The following is a 19,559-nucleotide window of genomic DNA, read 5'->3' as shown; positions in this document are numbered from 1 at the left end:
TTTGAACCGTATGTTCTCTGTCCCATCTACAAAGTGACTGTCAGCGTCTGGAGAAGGAGCCTGACCTCCCAGTGGTCACAGCGGCCGCAGTGCCCACTCGCTTACCAGTGAGGCGGGGAGGGCCAAGTCAGGGGTAGGCAGGGGTGGCGCTCACTCCCAGCGGGCTGGAAGTGAGACGCTGCCGTCGGGGGTGGCACATGGTCCCCTTCCCCGGGCACAGTGGGCACCCAGAGGCGCTAAGGCTGGTCCCACGCTAACGAGCAGGGGTTTTCTCCGAGCAGCCCTGCCCGGCCTGGATCAGAAGAGGCGCGGTGGCCACCGAGCATGCTGCCTGCCGACGCCCCCGCCGCCCCCGCTCTTCCCCCCGCCCTTCTTCCGAGGGGGCCGGAGCCCGGTGAGTACCGCTGACTGACGGGGTCCCGGGGCCGCCCCTCCGCCGGGCGGGGGCTCCTCCCCGGGCTGTTCTGAGGCGCCGGCTCTCTGCACTCCGCCGGGCAGCAGGTAGAGCCAGAATAGACGTTCGGCTGTTCCTGGTGCCCGTGCATCGAGCAGGATGGAGGGAGATGCTTCCTCGCCAGGAGCTGCGCTGGGCCGTTCAGCTGGCCAGCAGACAGCTTGCCTGTCTCGGCAGGCAGACGGCGGGCCAGTGTCCTGTCCGCCCAGAGACACTGAGGTGAACTGATAACTTTCTGGGCTCCCGTCAGCGGCTCAGACGTGGAATTTCCGCCTCTTGTCTTTTCTCTTCGTAAGCCCGTGTGAAATTTCCTTCTTACGCCTGTTGTCCAGTGAAGTGACCCAGGAAACAATGCTGTGAGGGGGAAGGGAGGTGGGAAAGGGAGGGAAAGGTAAGGAAAGAGCAGGGCTGGGGAAGCGGAGCCGGAAGGCGCCCCAGGAGCTGTAGATGCTCGGATCTTTCCAGAACCTCTTGGACCCCCACTGTCCAATACACTAGCCTCTGGCCCCACGTGGCCAGTTCCAGTTGAGATGTGCTGAGTATAAAATACACACTGAATGCCTTTTATAATGACGCAAAATGTCTCAGTAGTTTTTTTTTACATTGAAATAATATTGGGGATATATTGGGTAAGATAAAACACTCACCAAAATTAATTTCACTTGTTCCCTTTTACATTTTTATGTGATTACCGGAACATTTAAGATGACACATTAGTGTCGAATTAGTGACTCATTTTACTTCTATTGTTGGATGGTGCTGTCCTGGATACTGGATGAAGGCCCCTGAGTGAGTTCCTAACTCCTTCCAGAGTGGTTGCGTTTTCTCTGTAATCCACGTAAGACAGGCTTGTCTCAGAGCAGATGAGCGGAAGGAGACTGGGAGTCAGGGGTCGCCTTCCTGAGACGCCCACTGGGGAGTCAGGGAACCACCAGCCCCGGGGCTGGGCTGTGGAACAGGTCTGTGTCCGGGGGCTGACCCCTCTTCAGCACTCCTGGTCAGACCTAAAACCTGTGTCACTTTGTCTTGAAGCTTCTCTCCCCAGACATGAAGAACCTCGTCCTGGAACTGGAGACGGCGCAGTCCCCGTGTGCGCAAGGGTCGCTCAGCTCATCTGGACCTCCGGGCCCCCAGGTCAGCGCACCCCCAGGCCCTTCCCCTGAGGTCCTCTGCTCAGGGCAGGGACCCTCCCCTGCCCGCCACCCCGGGGAAGAGTTGCCCCTCTGCCCTGGGGTTGTTTTCCCGCCCTGGAAGGACCACATGGTTCTTCTCTGGCCAATTCTGCCTCCCAGCCTCAGTGTGCCCCTCTGCACAATGGGGATATAACTTCCCCTGCAGTACTACATGTGGGAGGTGACCAGGCGAGCTACTGCCTAGATGGGGGTGGTTACTGCTATAGTCGTCATCAGAAAAACACTCAGGGGCAGTGCGACTGTTAACCCCACCCAGAGGGACCTGCCTGCAGGGCAGAAAAATGGGGCAACAGGGAACATGGTGCTCTGGGCTCATTTTGGCCCCAGACATGGGCACCAACCAGCCCACCCCTCCCCACCAGAGCTCAGGTCAGAGTGAGGGGCAGGCCCAACGCTGGTGGAAGGACTTTCTAGGCAGACAGAGGGTTCCCTCCAGAGACCGTCTCACAGACTCCTGGGCCCTCTGGCCGGCCTGGCAGAGGGGGTCCGTCGAGGAGGACGTGGGGTCCGGGCCTGCCGTAGGGACGGGAGAGAGGAATTCTGTCATCTCCCCTGTGGCTTCCCGTCACAGGAAGAGTAAGACACACTCCTCACCCTGGGAGCGCAGCCCCGCGTGGGGACCCGTATCTCCTGCAAATTGTCTCACACGACGTCGCGGCCTACTCAGTGCAGCCGCAGTGTGTGTTGAAGTCCGTGGCGGCCTTGGGGCCTTGCTTGTGGCTCCGGCTGTTTGGAATGCCCTTCCTTCCGACTGTCCCCATGGCCAGCTCCTCTGTCCCTCAAAACCCAGGGTGCCCCACCTGCTCAGACATGCCCCCTCCACCCTCCGCCTGCAGTAACCGCCCCATCACTCTCCACCCAGGGACCAATTTTCCTTCTCGGCATAGTTTTCTCATGCTGTTACAGTTTTATTCTTGTTTCTAGGCTCTTGGGTCTCCCCCCTCCATAAAATATAAGCTCTATGGTTGAAGTTGGAAAACTATGGGCAGGGGTCCAGTCCGGCATGTTTTGTAATTAAATTTTATCATTCAGTGTTGCACTGAAGGGCAGAGTTGAGGGTAGTTGTGACAGAATTGCTGTATCAGAGGCAAAGCCAAAGTATTTCCTGTCTGGCTCCTTGCAGACCAGCTCTTGCGAGCAGGGACATTGTCCACCTTGCTTTGTGCCCACCCACACCAGTCCCTGGGGTGTAGTCCTGGCCTGTGTCCCTGGGGAATTTTATAAGGTCCCCAAGAGCTTGTAATGTGCAGAGAGGCTTGGAATCCCTTGGCTGGGAAGTAGAGCTTCCCCATAAAGGTTTATTGAATGCAGTGAAGAAAGCAGGACTTGGGACCCCACAGTTGGCCAGAACTGCCACAGAGGCTCTGGGAAGTCTGCAGAGACGCACGGTGGGTGCCAGAGGCTCAGCTCTCAGGGGGATTTCCATCTTCTCAGCTCCCACGGTCTGTGCCTGCAGAGAAACCATGGGACGGGAAGGGGGTCCTGGCTGCCTTGAGGCTGCAGTCTCCAGCCCCACAGGAACCTCTCTGACCTGGTATAAGCCCACGTGGGTCCCTGGGAGGCTGTGTGGCTGGCTCCGGGGACCCCACAGCCACCTCTGTGCCCCAGAAACACAGGGCGACCCTGTACCCATGCAGAGGGGGAGCATTGGACCCACAACTGCCAGCACCTGGAGACTTGCTGGAAGCACAGAATCTCAGCCTCCCCTTCCCCACCACCCCCCCTCTCATCAGATCCTGCATCTTAACAAGACTCCCCAGAGGGAATCACCCTCACATCAAAGTTTGGGAAGCCCTGAACTAGGGACAGCATCATGGCCTGATAAATAGTTCTAGCCCATTTCAAGAAAACAGAAAAAATACTGAGGCTTGGAAAAGAAGAAAGAGTGGAACTGAAACTCTCCCTTCCCCACCCCCCAAACAGAGAATAAACCAGAAGCGGTGGTTCTCCAACTTTTCTGCCCATTAGAATCCCCTGGGATGCCTGTGTCCCTGGGGAATTTTAAAAGGTCCCCCAAGGGCTTCTGATGTGCACAGAGGATCAGAATTCCTTGGCTGGAGTGGGTCATTTGAACAAGCTTCACAGAAATCCTATTTCAGACAGCGTTCACGTAAGGCGTGCTCACCTGCAGATCTTGGGGGATGAAAGGTGGCCTGGAGGTTTTGGTGGATTTCCCCTCTGCTGTCCTGGGGAGCTTGGCAGACAGCTGGCCAGCTGAAGGTTTCATACGCGTGTGCACCAAGGGCAGCTGCATCCTGTCGTGTGTGCGCCAAGCTTCAGGGCGCCAGGCGTGGGGGGTCCCCGAGCTGGACTCAGCCCCACCCCCTGGCCTGGCAGTGGGACAAAAATGCGCTCTTCACCTGCCCACACTCTTAGCATCTTAAAGCAGAAGACTTTTGCTCTTCCTAGTACCCAGAGGTCCACCACGGGAATTTCTGCATCAGCTACTCCTGCAAGCAAAGCGTAACTTCTGTCTGGTCAGGGCCCTAGGGAAACTTGGTAAGGGCAGCGGAAAAGAGGTGAGAGGTGGTGAAGCATCTCGTTTTCAGCAAAGAGCCCTTCTTAAGTCTCTTGAGTTGCCCTCGCCAAGCACTCAGGATGTTCGGGCCATCCGAGAATTCCAGGGAGAAAAGGAAAATCACAGAGAGCAGGTGTGTGAGCACCGCAGTAACGGTGATGCTGAAAACAGCCCAGAGAAAGCAAGAAGAGGGGTCCCAGGGAGGAGGATGGGCCTGGCCCAGATGGGGCGCAGGGTCCTTCCTGCCGTGCCAGGACCCGTGAGTCTGCAGCGAGATGTGGCTACTGAAGGCCAAGGCACCCAGGGCCCCCCACCCGTCCTGCCTCTGGCTGATGCGGGCCTTGTTCTCTTCTTATCTTGATTGTGTAGGGCCCTCCCGGGCTTCCTGGCAAGACTGGACCAAAGGGAGAAAAGGTATGAACCACCTCTGTCTCCACCCCCACCTCCTCTGGGTAATGCCGGCCTGGTTTCTGGGGACGCCCCTGAGGGTTTTCTGGTTGAGATTTCGAAGAATGCGCTCATCCTGCCTTAGAGGGTGACGATGGGCTCCGTGGTGACTGCGGGCGTGGGACCCAATCCGTCCGTCTCAGCGGGGCCCCCTGATGTGGCGGAGACACTGTGAGCCTCCAGGGCACCTAGCCGTGTGGGCATCACGGCTCATCAGACCTGCCAAGCCCTCAGGTTCTAGAACTTGTCCTCCAAAGCAGTCTCTGCTTACCTGTCTTCTCCATCCACAGGGGGAGCTTGGTCGACCAGGAAGGAAGGTACAGTCCACGTTACCCTGTCAGAATTACACGGGCAGCTGTGCTGGGCATGTGAGAGTGTGTGCCCTCAGGGGTGGGGACCAGCTGCACACCTCTGCAGCCCCAATCCCCAGGAGTCATCCTGATGAGGACGGAAGCGACTGCCTCTTTCCACCCGCTTTTCAGTCAGGGGCTGCAGCCTGCTGCTGGTGGCATTGGGACTTCAGCTGCCGAGCCTGACCGGGTTCCCCCCAGCCTCATACTGCCGTCCATCAGAGAAACCCTCCAAGGCCCCAGCTGGCGGCACCAAATGACTCTCACTGTCGATTTGATTAAACTGAAATTAAGTGTCAGACAAGAACGAACGGCTTTGCCTTAGGGCCCAGCTGAAATAAATGGGAGTTACCTCAGGTCGCAGGGACTCTGAATAAACCAAGACTCTCATTAGCATCAGGAAGGAGTCAACCAACCACTGTCCACTGAGGTCAGGGGATGCTGGCACTGAAATTGTCGGTCTTGGTGATACAGAAGGAGGTCCAAGACCAAGAAAAGATGCCCATGGTTCTAAATATAAATTACTATTACCCCAGTTATTTTATTCAAATACTTTTACTATCAATAAGAGCCTCAAACAGACCTTTGTATGACAAAGTCCCAGCCTTTTAGGACACAGCTGACCACTCCGGCCAAGGCCTAGTTGTTGTCTGAAGCGCCGGGCTGGGAGGATTCTGGTGTCCTCTCTGCACTCAGAACAAGACCTGTGACTGCTTAGTGATGTCTGCCGTGGGTGAAGCAGGCAGGGGTGGGAGCTAGTGTGCCCGCCAGCACCCATGATCTCTGGGTCAGGGATGAGCCTTCCACATCCCCATCTAGGCTAACGGAAATTAGCCAGTAGGTGCAGAGGTCAATACAGACCCCACCTCACTGCCCTCACGCTGTCTTGCAGGGCTTACTCTTCCACAGCTCCTCGGCCTCTGTTGGGTTTGCTAGACACAGAGATGGAGGTGGTCCATGCCGTCTGCACATGAATTCATGATGAAAGCAGCTCTCTCCAGAGGAGCCTAGGGGAGGGGAGACCCAGCTGGGGCAGGGGAGGAAACCCAATGGGGTTGGTGGTATCAGGTGACATCCAGCTTCAGCCTGATCCACAGAGGAGCTCTGGAGTGGGAATGGTGACAGAGAATTGGCCCTGCCTCACCTGATGTAAGGGGGCCGGGCTGTTGGCTTCAGCAAGGGGTGGTGCATCAATTGCTGGGCAGCCCCCTGGCAAACCCACACATGCAGGCTGTAGGAAGGAGTAAGTTGTTATGGCAAGGAACGTGTCCTCTGGGAGGTGGGCACGCTGAGCAGGGGAAAGACCTCAAGGGAAAGGGCCCAGCTTCTGTAGCTGCTCCCCTATACCTCATCCTCCCCCTTGTATGTTGCCTCCATGGAGAGAATATATTGGAATACAGGGGATGTGTGGGTGGGTGATAACGGTCAAAGGACTGAGACGTTTAGAGCTTCTTCCCAACACCTTCCATCTCTTGAATAGAACAATCTCGTGTGTTGACATCATGTGATACCAAGGGCTTTAACTCCCATCCGAGAGGCCCAGCTTTCCAGGCCTGAGTCTTTGGAGGTGGGGATGAGGGTCCTGCGGCCATGCTTGGGCCCATACTCCCTACCAGGCCACAGAGACAAATCTGTGTTTTCAGAGGGAGGAGAACAAGCCCAATAGTCCTAACTTTCGTTCTCTGTCTTTGAAGGGCAGACCTGGCCCCCCAGGAGTTCCTGGCATGCCTGGGCCTGTCGGCTGGCCCGGCCCTGAAGGCCCCAGGGTAAGTGTGGCGGCTCTCAGGGCAACAGAACTAGAGGGGAGGAGGTGGCGGCTCCCTTGTCTCCTGGCACAGTCGGCGAAACTCAACCTCAAGACAGGGGAAAGGAGAGAGCCCAAGGACCGCCCAGAGGGCCCCAAACACTTCCTCCCATGCCTGGACCACAAGACCGTGGTCAGTCCCACAGCTGCTCCTGTGGGAGGAGAAACAAGGGCCTGCTGCCTCCTTCCAGGGGCCCTGTCCTGCTCTGTCCTGAGAGTTAGCTCAATTCTTTGGCTCCCTGAGATGACGCCAAAGGAGCTTGTGTCTGGAAGGCTGTTGGCCCGTCATACTAACTGGGCAGGGGGTGGAGGGTGAGGGCAAGGGAGTCGGGGGCTGGAACCACAGAAACCCTGCTTTCACAGATGGATCGCTAACTGCTGGGGAAATCCCCTTCCTCAGACAGGTGAGGGGAAGCTGACACATCCAAACACCTGTCTTTTTACACACTTTGGTAGCAGACAACTGGGTGTGGAGGCCATGACTTAGCACTGACCTGCAGAAGTCGGGGTGGGCAGGCGAATGTCACCATCTGCTCTGACTCACTTGGCTGCATTTATTATAGACTAGAAAATTGGTCCCAATCATCTTTAGGAAAAGTCCCAAGGATATTTCCTTAGAAATCCACCGTCTAGAATGCTTAGCCATCCAGTGTGGCGGCCACTAGCCACGTGTGACTATTGAGCCCTTGAAATGTGCCAAGTGCAACTGAGGAACTGACATTTTTTTAATTAATTTAAGTTTGAATTTAAAAATCTTTACTCAGTTCAGTTATTTGAAAACATTTAAGTAATTTTGAGCAACTTGAGTTGAAATCTGCTGTTTTAACTATAAATTTTATGAAATCTAATACAGATCAGGTATTTTGGATGAAAATTTAGCACCTGAATTAAGGTGTGATTTAAATTTAAATACACAACAGATTTCAAATATTTACTGTGAAAAATCAAATGTAAAACTCTCATGGATAGTTTTTACATTGATGACACATTTAAAATAATTGGATTATTAAATAGTGATTAATAATTAGATTAATTAGAGTAAATTTAATGTTTAAATTTAAAGTTAATTTCATCCGTTTAGTTTTACTTTTCTGGTGACTTCTAAAAAAATTTAAAATTAAGTATGTGGCTCACCTTATATTTCTACTGTTTAGTGCTGGTTAAAGTTTTTTGGCACAGAAGGTACTAAAAGTTCCAACTGTAAACCATTCTGAAGGGTAACAGATCCCATCCGTGAATCCTAGTCCCCTGCTTCCACCCAGAGGTTAATGGTCACTCTGCTTGGCTGCAAACCTAGGGAAAGAGTATATGGAAACATCTGAAGTTCCTCCCTATGCAAACAGCAGAGCAGATGTAGTTTTTTGGAGCACAGATATCTTGTCCTTTGAGAACCCAAGTGCCTGCATGCTCTCTCCCCCACCCTTTCCCAACCCTCTCTGGGAGAGAAGATCAAATGTCAGTTCATTTATAGCACATGAGTGAGCATTTGGTTTGGAGAGCTGCTCTGCCTTGGACAGTTTCCTTCTATGTTTCATGACAAATACCAGAGTGAAGTCTGGAGTCTGTAGTCTTGGGCCCCTGGGAGTGAACAAGGGAGCATTTGGGGTCCTCAGATTCACAGGCCAGCCTCGATGTCCCCAGCTCCATCCTGATCTTGCCCATGCCTCTCCTGGTTGTTTCTCTAGGAAATGTCACTGGAGGTCTTTTCTCCCCCCTTCTTGTGATTCCCACAGGGTGAAAAAGGTGACCTGGGTCTGATGGGCTTGCCAGGGTCAAGAGGACCAATGGGCTCCAAGGTTAGTGTGTTGGTCCAGATAGATGGTCCCAGGTCTTCTGATTAAGGCTCTGGAGCAGCTGGTCTATAAAGTGGGGACTGAGTGACTGCTATCCTGGGCTGGGGATTATCACAGATGTTGGAGAGGCCAGAGACAGGCTGTGCTTATCTTTATTAGCCCTCAGGGGGACATGCCCTGGGACATGGGGCAGAGGGAGGCCATTCCTGACCTTCTCTTGGACAATAAGGGTCAAGCCTCTGGACAGCAAAGCAGATGGAAACCTTTTGTTTGGGCCTTTGGGGGTGAGGGTTAAGAAAAGCAATGTTCTTTTTAGGCCTGGTGTAAACACAACCCTTGGGGACATCTTTATATTCACTGCTGCAACCCTCCCCCGACCGCTGCCCTAGAATGTACAGCCAAGTGTGGAGACACATCCCACCACCCCATCCAGGGGTTCCTTCCACTCTTGCACCAGACCCGGAGGTCCTACAGGGCTGACTGTCAATGTGCCTTCTGCTTTCTTTTAGGGCTACCCTGGATCCAGAGGGGAAAAGGTTCGTGCTTGTCTCTGATGGCTCCCCGGAGCCGAGTCTGGGGTCCGTGATACACAGAGCATGGACCCAGGGGTCTCTTAAGTCAGTGGCTGCAGCCGCCACCTCTCGATGTCACCCTGTCAGTGGGTACCCTGTCCTTTGTCAGTGGGCCGCAAGACAGAAGTGAGGGCCCCCGAGCCAGGGCAGGCAGGTTAGGGAGGCACTCCCGGTGGCAGTGGAAGCCCCTCACATGGAGCAGGTAAGGGCTGGAGGTTGTGCCAGGTGCAGTGTGAACACAGCTGGCAGGGGCTGGGCGAAGACAGTAGATGTGCGACTCAGGCCACGCTTCTACCACACAGCCTCGCTGTCTGTCAAAAATAGAGCAAAAAATCCAGCCTCACCCTGAGGACAAATTTCCTAGAAGACGGGAGAAAATCTAGGACGCAGAATTTTCTGTGGAGTGTCCTTTATTAATGTAAGCGGTTTTGGGGTCCAAATAGGAGATATCTCATAAAGAAAGCCTTCGCTGGGCATCCCCAGTCTTCTAAGGGCAGTGAGCATGCTGACCTATGGAGTTTTCAGTTAGAAATGCCCCAGTGTTTTGGAGTTAACTCATTGACTGTCTCCTATGGTTTCCTCTTAGGGATCCAGAGGTGAAAGGGGTGACTTGGGTCCCAAAGGAGAAAAGGTAATGGGCATTTCATAGAAATGACAAACTACCACAGAAATGACATCCCCTACCAATCCCCATCTTGTGGGCTGACTGACTGACTGCCTGGCTGCTGACTGACTGAATGACTGACTGGCTGGCTGATTGGCTGAGTGATGAATGGCAAGACTGGCTGCAAGAATGAAGGAATGGCGGACTGGATGACAGGCTAGCTGACTGGCTGAATGAATGAATGCCTGTCTGATTGGTTGAATGGCTGACTAACTGGCGGGCTGGCTGAATGACTGATTGACTGGTTGACTGACTGGCTGGCTGAATGAATGACTGATTGACTAGATGACTGGTTAGCTGGATGACTGACTTGCTGGATGACTAACTGGTTGGCTGGCTGACTGACGGGGCTTTATCTTGGCTGACCAAGTTGCTCCCCAGCCTTTTCAAGCATTATTTCAGAAGCAGTCATTATGTTTGTTTTTCTCTTCACAGGGTTTCCCAGGATTTCCTGGAATGTTGGGGCAGAAAGTAAGTACTCAGAAGTAGTAAAAATAGGCTTCAGTAACAAGTTAGATCCTCCAAGCACAGCAAAAAGAGGTCTGCCTTTCACCCATCAGGCCCGATAAGTGGGTTTCTTTGTGCAAGGTTCCTGTTTGAAAGGGGAACAAGTTGCCAAAAGTACTAGTGAGACCTCCCTCCAACTCCGTGGAGGAAGGGACACCCCACCTGAGAAGAGAGAGGCCTTCTCTGTGTCTCCTGTCTGTCAGGGGCTATCACACTGTCCAAAAGCAGAAAGCTTTGTGCCCGGGGACTCAGACTGGAGCTGTAGCGGCCAGGGGCCCCGATGAGGGCTCAAGGCCGCTTCTGACGGCACCCAGCTCAGCACTCCTTCAGGAGGGTACAGGCACTGCAGGAGGAATGCAGAGTTGTTTTAGCAAGAGACAGCTAAAATGTTTTTTATTTGACAGTTAAATGTATTATTTATTTAAGCACTTAGTAGGATTTCATGGATATCTTGCCAGGACAAAGCTTAATAAAAAGGAGTTTATTTGGTTGACTTAAAAAATCTTCAGTGAGTAACAGAGTGGTGTCAGATATACTAAAAACTGTGAAAGTGGCAATTGACTGACAGATTTTTTTTTTTTAACTTTTATTTAAGGTTAGGGTCTGGGGAAGAGAACTCAAGGGTGAAGGTAAGGGGAGTGTCAGACAATAAAGAGAAAGGGTGCTTGAACGACCACTTAGGACAACCACGATTGCAATGGTGGGTCCTCGTGTTGTTAAGGCATTAACATTGGACACTTATTTTTGTCTAAGCCTCGGGGCATGATATTCTTCCAACAGGCAAGTGGGATGCTTTGTTAGAATTCTAAATTGTTTCCAAGTTCACCTTGAAATTTTATTTTCCATGCTTGAAAGAACAAGTTTTATCTTTCTCCCATCGGTAACTATATTTAAATAATTTCAGTCATCTGAAATTATTATCATTTATCACTGCCCAAAGCCGTCAAAAGCTCTGTTTCTGCTACCTACATAGAGTGTTGGGTTGAAAATAGATTAATTATGTAAGCAAATGAAAGGGAACGTTACAGAGAAAAACAGTTTTATTTTAAAATACTTAGTCTAGGTTTTCATTTGCGTAACAGAGAGCAATACATTCCTGTAAAATTAAATATGACAGCTTCTCGGCTCTCTGTTCCATTTGCTAGATTTTCCATAGACAGTTCTCCCTCCCTCCCATGCAGCCTGTTTAAGACAGAGCTAATGTGATGACCATAATTAGGTCTTCAGAGAGAAATTTGATCAAGACATTACTGGCTGGTGAGGAGAAGGACCACACTTCCTTCAGACGATCTTTTCCAAAAAATTATGCTCTTTATGCTACTGTTTTCTCCCAGACAAGCAAGGCACCTCTCAGCCCCCTCTAAACAGCCAAGGAAAATTGTGCAAACATCTCCATGGCTGCAGAGAATCCACCCTATCCAAGCAGGCTGAAGAGCATGACGGATGGGAAAGAAATCATAGGTTTGACAGTTCTTGGTGAGGCAGGATGTTGGTAGCTTGACAAATTCATTACACTGGCTGAGCCGGCAGGTAATTTCAGAGCTTTATGCTTGATCCTCACTGTGAATTGGTGTTCCCTGGAATTTTCCATTGTGTTGTACCTCCTCTGGCGTCCCTGGGAGAAGTTGTCTGGGTGTTTATCATTGCCTAAGTGGTTAGGGATGCTCTTCACAGGCACTGGTTGCTGCCTGGCAGAAATTCTCACGGCTGCTGGTGCTAAACTTAGTTGTGTGGTGCCTTCTGGGGTGTCCAGGGGTTCCTGGGGGTAAGAAGGCTGCCCTGTGGGTTCATGAGCCAAAGAAGCCACAAGTGGGCCTGGAATCCTAGAAGAACACAGGGTCCTGGGGATGGTCTAAGATGCAGAGACCAGTTTTACAAAAGGCTGGCCTTAAACTCTCGAATTCTGCAGTGGGTGCATTTGCTTTTTAATTGGGAATATGGCTTATGTTTGGGAGAAGGGAACAGCTACCCGCTCCACTATTCTTGCCTGGAGAGCCATGGACAGAGGAGCCTGGTGGGCTACAGTCCACGGGGTCACACCGAGTCGGACACGACTGAGTGACTAAGCACGCGTAGCACAGGGATGCATCTAACATGGCAGAAGCTTCCCGAAGATGATAGCTGTCAAAACTGTGTCCGATTATTGAAAAACCCCAGGGATTTGGATTTATGCTAAAAACACAACGTAAAATTTCAGCTAAGAAAGAGCATTTCCCCCTGATGGTGTCCCAGGCACGGACACGGGGAACTAAAATGAGGCATCTCCCACCCTGGCCACTCGGGCTGGGGACTTGGGAACCACACCATGTGCTGCCCAGCCTCCGTGTGTCTCAGATAATAACCCCACCCGGGGTAACCTGTTCCTTCCCCTCCTCTTCCGTGAAGAAGCTCTCCCTCCCCCACGACCCTATTGCTCCCCCAACCTCCTGAAGCAGCCTGAAGCGAGTGACGGGGGAGATGGCCCGTGCAGGTGGCGGATCGACCTGGTGCTCTGCCAGAGCCTCGAGCCTCACCCCCTCTTGCTTCTCTTTCTTCTTTCCAGGGAGAAATGGGGCCGAAGGGCGAGCCTGGGCTAGCCGGTCACCGGGGGCCCACAGGCAGACCAGGGAAACGAGGCAAGCAGGTATGGATCCAGGGCTGACCGGACCTGGGGTGGGGGGCAGAGTGCGTCAGGGAGCTTCTGGGCACACAGTGTGGTCTCCAGCATCCTCTGGGCTGGAGGGCAGGGTACCTGGGCTCCCTAGGTGAGCCGAGTTTGAGGGGGATGGAGTGGAATGCTCCTCTAGCTGTGTCCAATGCTGAAGCTAGGAGTGGATCTTCAGTTCATAAGATCAGATCTGTCTCCACCAAGACCACTGACCGCACGAACCTCAGTGTCCCAGACACAGATGGACTTCTGGAACCAGCCCAGATATCTCCAGGCTGTTCAAGGGTCTTCCAGGTCTCAACAGCAGGGCATTTTCTCCTTGCTCAGGTCCCCTATTTGTAAACGACCCTCTTTATTGGCACTCTCAGGGCTTAGGGAAAGTTTTCCTTCCCCGGGTCAGCAGGCTCTTGGGTCAAAGCCTTGTGACGTGATCCGTCCCCAGGGCCTCAGAGCACCTCATCCCTTTGAATGAGACACGTGTCCCTTACTCTTCTGGTTGCCCCTCTGTTGGTTTTTACCTCCTTTCCCACTATACATGTAATATATGAGCATCGTGGAAAATGGAAAGTTCAAAAAACTAGGAAGGAAATCATCTAAGCACCTAATGTCCAGGCATAACCCTGTTACCATGTTGTTAGTCTTCCTTCCTGTGGAATCTCTAGCCATTTGTTCCTTTTATAACCAATATACATTTATATTTATCCTAAATTTTAATTAAAAATCATAACATATGCGTTTTCACTTGTTACTTCATTCATTAAGTACTTTTAAACATTTCTTTTAAAATCTCTGCATCAGATTTTAGTAAATGAGGGACCAGAAGATTGCTCGGACAAGAGAAGCCTAACCGGGTTATAGAAAATGCTGACGAGTGAACACGTGTGGGCACGTTCCCATTCTTTCTTTAGGCTAGATCCCCGGTTCTCAGACTCTAGCTTACATTGGAATTGCCTGGGGGCTAATTCAATACGGGTGCCCTCCCCCGGGTGCAGTGGTGGTCTTCCAAGTGTGTCTCTCCTCTCCCCCGCCAAGCCCTCACTTCCCAAAGACTCTGATATACAACCGAGGCTTCAGGATGGGTTGTTGCTTCTAGAGCTCCACGTGAGTCTCACATGCGCCAGACCTCAGAACCACAGTAACGCTAAGAAGCCAGATCTGGTCTTTTCAAAGTGAACTTAGGAATGACATAGGCTCCGATCTGGTGATTCAGCTCCCATAATGACTTTTATTTGCTTTGGTTGCACTGGGTCTTTGTTGCTGTGTGCAGGCTCTCTCCAGCCGTGAGCCAGGGACACTGTTAAGGTGTGTGCGGGCTTCTCATGGCAGTGGTTTCTCCTGCTGCAGAGATTTAGGCGCACAGGCTTCAGTAGTTCCGGTGCATGGGCTCAGAAGCGGTGGCACGTGGGCTCGGTTGTCTGGCAGCTTAGGGGATCTTCCTGGACCAGACATCAAACTTGTGCCCCAGAGTACCACCGAGCCTCCAGGGAGGCCCATCATGATGACTTTTGAAGTCGCAAGGTTCCAGTTCAATTTCTAAAGCTTTACCATGGGTAGCATGGCTGTGGCTTCACCATGAGGCCACAGAAAACAGTTTCCTAAAAACCAGGCTCAGAAAAGGAAAGACAAGGGGAAAATCCTTTTTTAAAAGAAAACATTTTCTCTCCCCTACGGCCGTGTTCCGTCCAGAATGTGCTATGCTTGGGTTTCGAGAAGCCACTTGGCTTCTGTCATCTGTGTCTTTCCTTGGACAGTATTAGCCTGGTCCTGGTCGGGGCAGAAGCCAAGAAGTCTATTTCTTGACCCTGTTGAGAATGTCTGTGTTGGAGCCATCTTAAAGACGACACCAGAACCACGTCTGGGAGCTAGTTAGGAATATGGACTCACCTTCCTCCAAGACTTTATAGACACCTGAGTGTGCTCCAATCCCAGCCTGCCTGGCCGGCCTTGGGGGCTGGATGTGATGTTTCCTTTTTGTCATGAATTAATTGCCTTATAGAGTCATACACAGGGTGTTTGTTGAGCCATGGTGCTAAGAGTCTCTGGAGATTAAACAACCCAGATCCTGGAACCAGAAATCCAGAAGTGGCTCCAAGAGTTAAGAAATCCGGATCCAGAAGGACTGAAGAGCCCACCAACCCAATTCCCTTGCATGTCACCTGGCAACCAGGGGCCATGGGAATGGCATGGCCACCCAGGACCCCCCAGCCAAGCCAGCTCCCGAGCAGGTACAGAAGCTGGAGACCTGAACCCAGTCTCCCCTCCGTGCATCTTCCCCTCAGCCTCCTGCTTCCAAGCTGGCCTTGGGCAGACGTCTTCTGTCCCAGAGACATGGCGGCTTCCTGGATGGGAATCACCAGACTTTGTGCAACAAAGGAATGAGGAGCGTTTTCCTGGAAAGCACTGCTCATGAGTCCTGCTCACAGAGGCGAGGCTGATCCAAGCAGATGACCAATAAACAGAGCATTCTGTTACCGCTGAGGTCAGGATGAGGAGCGTTTCCAGCTTCTTCGAGCTGTGTCACTTCCTGTGCTCAGAGCCAGCCGATGTGGCTGTTAGATAAATGAGCCTTCGCTGCGGCTATATTAAGACGGTGTGACTTCCTGTGCCATCTTCGAGGGGAACCCATCTTGGTGGCCTCGCAGATTGCTAAGGCTCGGGCAAGGCTTAAGACTCCCTCCCTTAGGATGGAGTTGGGGACAAACTCTGACCTCGCCATCCCACATGAAGGATTCAAGGCCTCCTTGCACACTGCCGAGAGAGCCCCCAGGGCCTTGTGGGCAGGGTGGCAGGTCACACATCACATGGTGGTTGAAAGGCGTGCTCAGCCGGCCTGCCCCCCAGGCTTGGGAAGATTTACATTTCAGCAGGTGGGCGAGGCAGCCCCAGCACACCAGTGTGAAGGGGACCCGTCCAAAGCTGTCGGGCTCCAGGCACTGTTGTGGTCGGGGCCCAGGCAGGAACGGTTAGCCAATGGCTCGGGGGAAGGCTCTGCAGGTGTGCCAGCCTTGGTTTCTGGGGTCATTCCTAAGGGCAGCCCCGGTGGAGATGTGTGCTCTTAACCCTCCAAGAGCAGACAGCAAAGAGGACATCCCACGTGGAAAGATCCACCTGCAGGTAGCCCTCTCTTTATGAGTCAGGACATTTCTAACTGTGGGGCAAAGACGAAGCCAAGCCCACCGCTATGATAATCAGCTTGGCCCATGAAGCCCTTGGTTCTGTGCAAACCACATTTTCACCTCTGAGATCTTTGCTAGCCTCATGACAAGCCTATGAAGGTGTATATTGCCTGGTCGCCTTTCACAGACGAGAAAACTGGGGCACAGAGTGATGCCCTGAGTTACCCAGGGCCTCATGGACCAGACGAAAAGCCAGATTTCCTGACCTGGAGCCAACAAACCACGGCCACTCTGTGTTCAGTTTCTCCTCCTCCCCAACTTGATCTGGGGAAAGGAGGTGAGCAAGACAGATTCCAGCCTGCGGGGAGCTTCTGTCTCCTGGAGGGACACGGATGAGATGACCACAGACCAACTGTAGCTCTGGTCGGGGTGAAGGCCATGAAGGCAAAGGGCCTGTGCCGGGGAGAACTGACTGGGTCAGGAGAGGTCGGGGAAGGCATTGCCACAGTGGTGTTTTCGCTGGGAGCGGAAGGATGGGAGGGAGTCATCTAGGCAGAAGGGAGGGGAGAGCAGTTTGGGGCAGAGAGAAGAGTCTTGAGAAGCAAAATAGAAGGCATGTGCTCTTGAAGACCAACATCAAAAGGCTGGGACGAGCCTGGAAAGCCCAGTCGTGCGGGGCTGGGGAGGCTGCAGGAGGGGCTGTGTCTTTATCCTGAAAGCACCAGAGGCCACAGGGTGGGAGAGCTCTTGTGCTGAAACAGAAATGGTCTGGCGAGCGGTGTGGAAGGAGCACCTGCTCTTCCCTCACCTGCCAGAGAGGGGGTGGGTTGGATCCTTCCCATTTGCTGTCACATGCCATGTGTCTAGGACAGAGCAAGAAGTGATGCCGGCAGAAAGCAAAGTTAGGGTTACCAGAGGGAGATGGATGGGAGAGGGGCAGATTAACACATCCACACTATTATACATACACTAGATAAGCAACAAGGATGTACTGTATAGCACAGGGAACTCTACTCAATATTCTATGATGGCCTATAATGGAATATAATCTTTTAAAAAGGACCCATTGAATCACTATGATGCACCACGGAAACGAACACAATATTGTAAATCAACTACACCCAAATATAAAAAAAAAAATTGGGTATCTATAAACTTGCATCCAGCACTGTCTCAAATGTTGCTGCCCTGAGTTTTTATGAGCTTGGTGACTTCCGGGAGTGCATTCCTCCTCCAGCACTTGCTCCAAAGTACAAGCTGGTTGCCAATGGAGAGCTGACTGGGGAAGAAAGTCTGCAATGTTCTGCTCTTACAACGGGCTCTGCCTTTTTCTCTGTCAGGGGCAGAAAGGAGATAGTGGCGTTACAGGCCCCCCAGGCAAACCCGGGCCTTCTGGTCAACCTGGCCGTCCGGGTCCCCCAGGCCCCCCAGGTCCTCCATCTGCAGGTAAGAACTTCACTGCTTCACCTGGTCCACAGTGTCGGCGCCCTCCTGGCCAGCCTCGCAGAGGGAGTCCAGCAGAGGCCGGACTTGAAATGCCTGCAGCAATTCAATACACTTCTAATTTATCCACCATTTGGATTATTCGAATTTTACACAGGAGAGATAAACACTATTATGGTTTTGACTTAGCATTTTGGAGAACAAATAGAGGAGAGAAAAAGAAAAAAATCACATTGGTGATGTCATTTATACATGAAGTGAAAAATAACCAGCTAGTACTTCAACAGCGAACACCTCTTTATAGAAAAACATTTCATGGCTCCAAGCAATTCGGAGTAAGGATGACCCTGCAAATTTTTCTTTCTTACACAGTGTCAGGAAAGAGTCCTTACAGATTTGCATTGAATATGGAAAGAATTTATTACAAAGAAATGAAAGTCTCCCTTGAAGAGACCATAGGTACACTGCTACCTTGTTTTACTTTGTTTGATTTGAGGAGCTAAGCCTTTTATTTGGTTTGTCAGAAAGGAAGGCCTTTCACAGCACATCCTCTAGATAAACATAGCACCTCTAGGCGCTGTGTTTATGTAGATGAATACTGTTTACTGACTGTGCAAGATCCATTGTTTTCAGTTATGCAAAAGGAACCAAAATTTTTATTCTAATTCTTTTCTTAAGAAAATGAAGGCATTTAAAAATTTCAAAGTGCGCTTTTCCCCACTGTGTTTATGGGAAAATATTTACAACCACACCGTTGTATTGCCCTCCCTCCTCGTGGTCTTCACACAGTGCTGCCCCTCTTTTGAGAACAGAAGGCAAACGTCTTCTAATATGACCTGTTTCTCAGCAAGGGCAAGAAAGCACGGTCTTGCCTCCCCCTTGAAATAGGGAAGGAAAAAGTAACGGAAGGACAAGCATCAGTCACTACGACATCCTGCCGCACCCATTTCTGTCTGTTAGGGGATCTGGCTTGAGCAGCAGCTCAGCCCCGTGTCCCTGCCCAGACTGTCTCCCTGAGACAACTGGATGATCTGGATGAAAGTTCTTTGGGTCAGTCCTCTCCCTCCTTTGTTCTGACGCCCTCCTTGGTTCTGAGGGAGGACGCTTCCCTCGAGCCCACGACCCTGGGCTGCCAACCCCAGAGACTGGCAGCACGATCTGAAGCCCGGGTTTTGCCTTTGGAAGGGATGTTTTTGGCCCCTGGGGTATTTAGTTCAGTTTCAGTTCAGTCACTCAGTCGTGTCCAACTCTTTGGAACCCCACAGACTGCAGCATGCCAGGCCTCCCTGTCCATCACCAACTCCCGGAGTTTACTCAAACTCATGTCCATTGAGTCAGTGATGCCATCCAACCATCTCATCCTCTGTTGTCCCCTTCTCCTCCCACCTTCAATCCTTCCCAGCATCAGGGTCTTTTCCAGTGAATCAGTTCTTTGCATCAGATGGCCAAAGCATTGGAGTTTCAGCTTCAGCATTAGTCCTTCCAATGAATATTCAGGGTTGATTTCCTTTAGGATGGACTAGTTGGATCTCCTTGCAGTCCAAGGGACTCTCAAGAGTCTTCTCCAACACCACAGTTTAAAAGCATCAATTCTTCTGCATTCAGCTTTCTTTATAGTCCAACTCTCACATCCATACATGACTACTGGAAAAACCATAGCTTTGACTAGATGGACCTTTGTTGGCAAAGTAATGTCTCTGCTTTTTAATATGCTATCTAGATTGGTCATAACTTTCCTTCCAAGGAGTAAGCACCTTTTAGTTTCATGGCTGTAGTCACCATCTGCAGTGATTTTTGAGCACAAAAAAATAAAGTCTGTCACTGTTTCCTCATCTGTTGCCATGAAGTAATGGGATCACATGCCATGATCTTAGTTTTCTGAATGTTGAGCTTTAAGCCAACTTTTTCACTCTTCTCTTTCACTTTCATCAAGAGGCTCTTTAGTTCTTCTTACTTTCTGCCATAATGGTGGTGTCATCTGCATAGCTGAGATTATTGATATTTCTCCTGGCAATCTGGATTCCAGCTTGTGCTTCATCTAGCCCAGCGTT

The 19,559-nt window shown here is 51.5% G+C and overlaps 1 protein-coding gene across 7 annotated transcripts in view; it reads left to right on the top strand.

Moving 5' to 3' along the window:
• Window positions 1-19,559, top strand: part of COLQ (collagen like tail subunit of asymmetric acetylcholinesterase) — a 63,575-nt gene that overhangs the window by 32,182 nt on the left and 11,834 nt on the right. For 3 of the 7 annotated variants that reach the window (XM_081573238.1, XM_081573239.1, XM_081573241.1), the window contains 11 exons: window positions 282-394; window positions 1,487-1,588; window positions 4,535-4,579; window positions 4,903-4,929; window positions 6,657-6,728; window positions 8,500-8,562; window positions 9,069-9,095; window positions 9,718-9,762; window positions 10,231-10,266; window positions 12,845-12,925; window positions 17,406-17,511. In XM_081573238.1, the coding sequence (XP_081429364.1) occupies window positions 282-394; window positions 1,487-1,588; window positions 4,535-4,579; window positions 4,903-4,929; window positions 6,657-6,728; window positions 8,500-8,562; window positions 9,069-9,095; window positions 9,718-9,762; window positions 10,231-10,266; window positions 12,845-12,925; window positions 17,406-17,511 (717 nt within the window). Of the gene's footprint in view, window positions 1-278; window positions 395-1,486; window positions 1,589-4,534; window positions 4,580-4,902; window positions 4,930-6,656; window positions 6,729-8,499; window positions 8,563-9,068; window positions 9,096-9,717; window positions 9,763-10,230; window positions 10,267-12,844; window positions 12,926-17,405; window positions 17,512-19,559 lie in introns of all 7 variants that reach the window. The other 4 variants (XM_081573240.1, XM_081573242.1, XM_081573237.1 and 1 more) reach the window with 3 other exon arrangements.

This window comes from Giraffa tippelskirchi, chromosome 2, assembly GCF_054371585.1.
Source record: "Giraffa tippelskirchi isolate mGirTip1 chromosome 2, T2T-mGirTip1v1.2.pri, whole genome shotgun sequence".
Lineage (NCBI taxonomy): Eukaryota > Metazoa > Chordata > Mammalia > Artiodactyla > Giraffidae > Giraffa > Giraffa tippelskirchi.
Note: the sequence above shows the minus strand (reverse complement) of the source record. Positions and strands in the feature narration are given on the sequence as shown.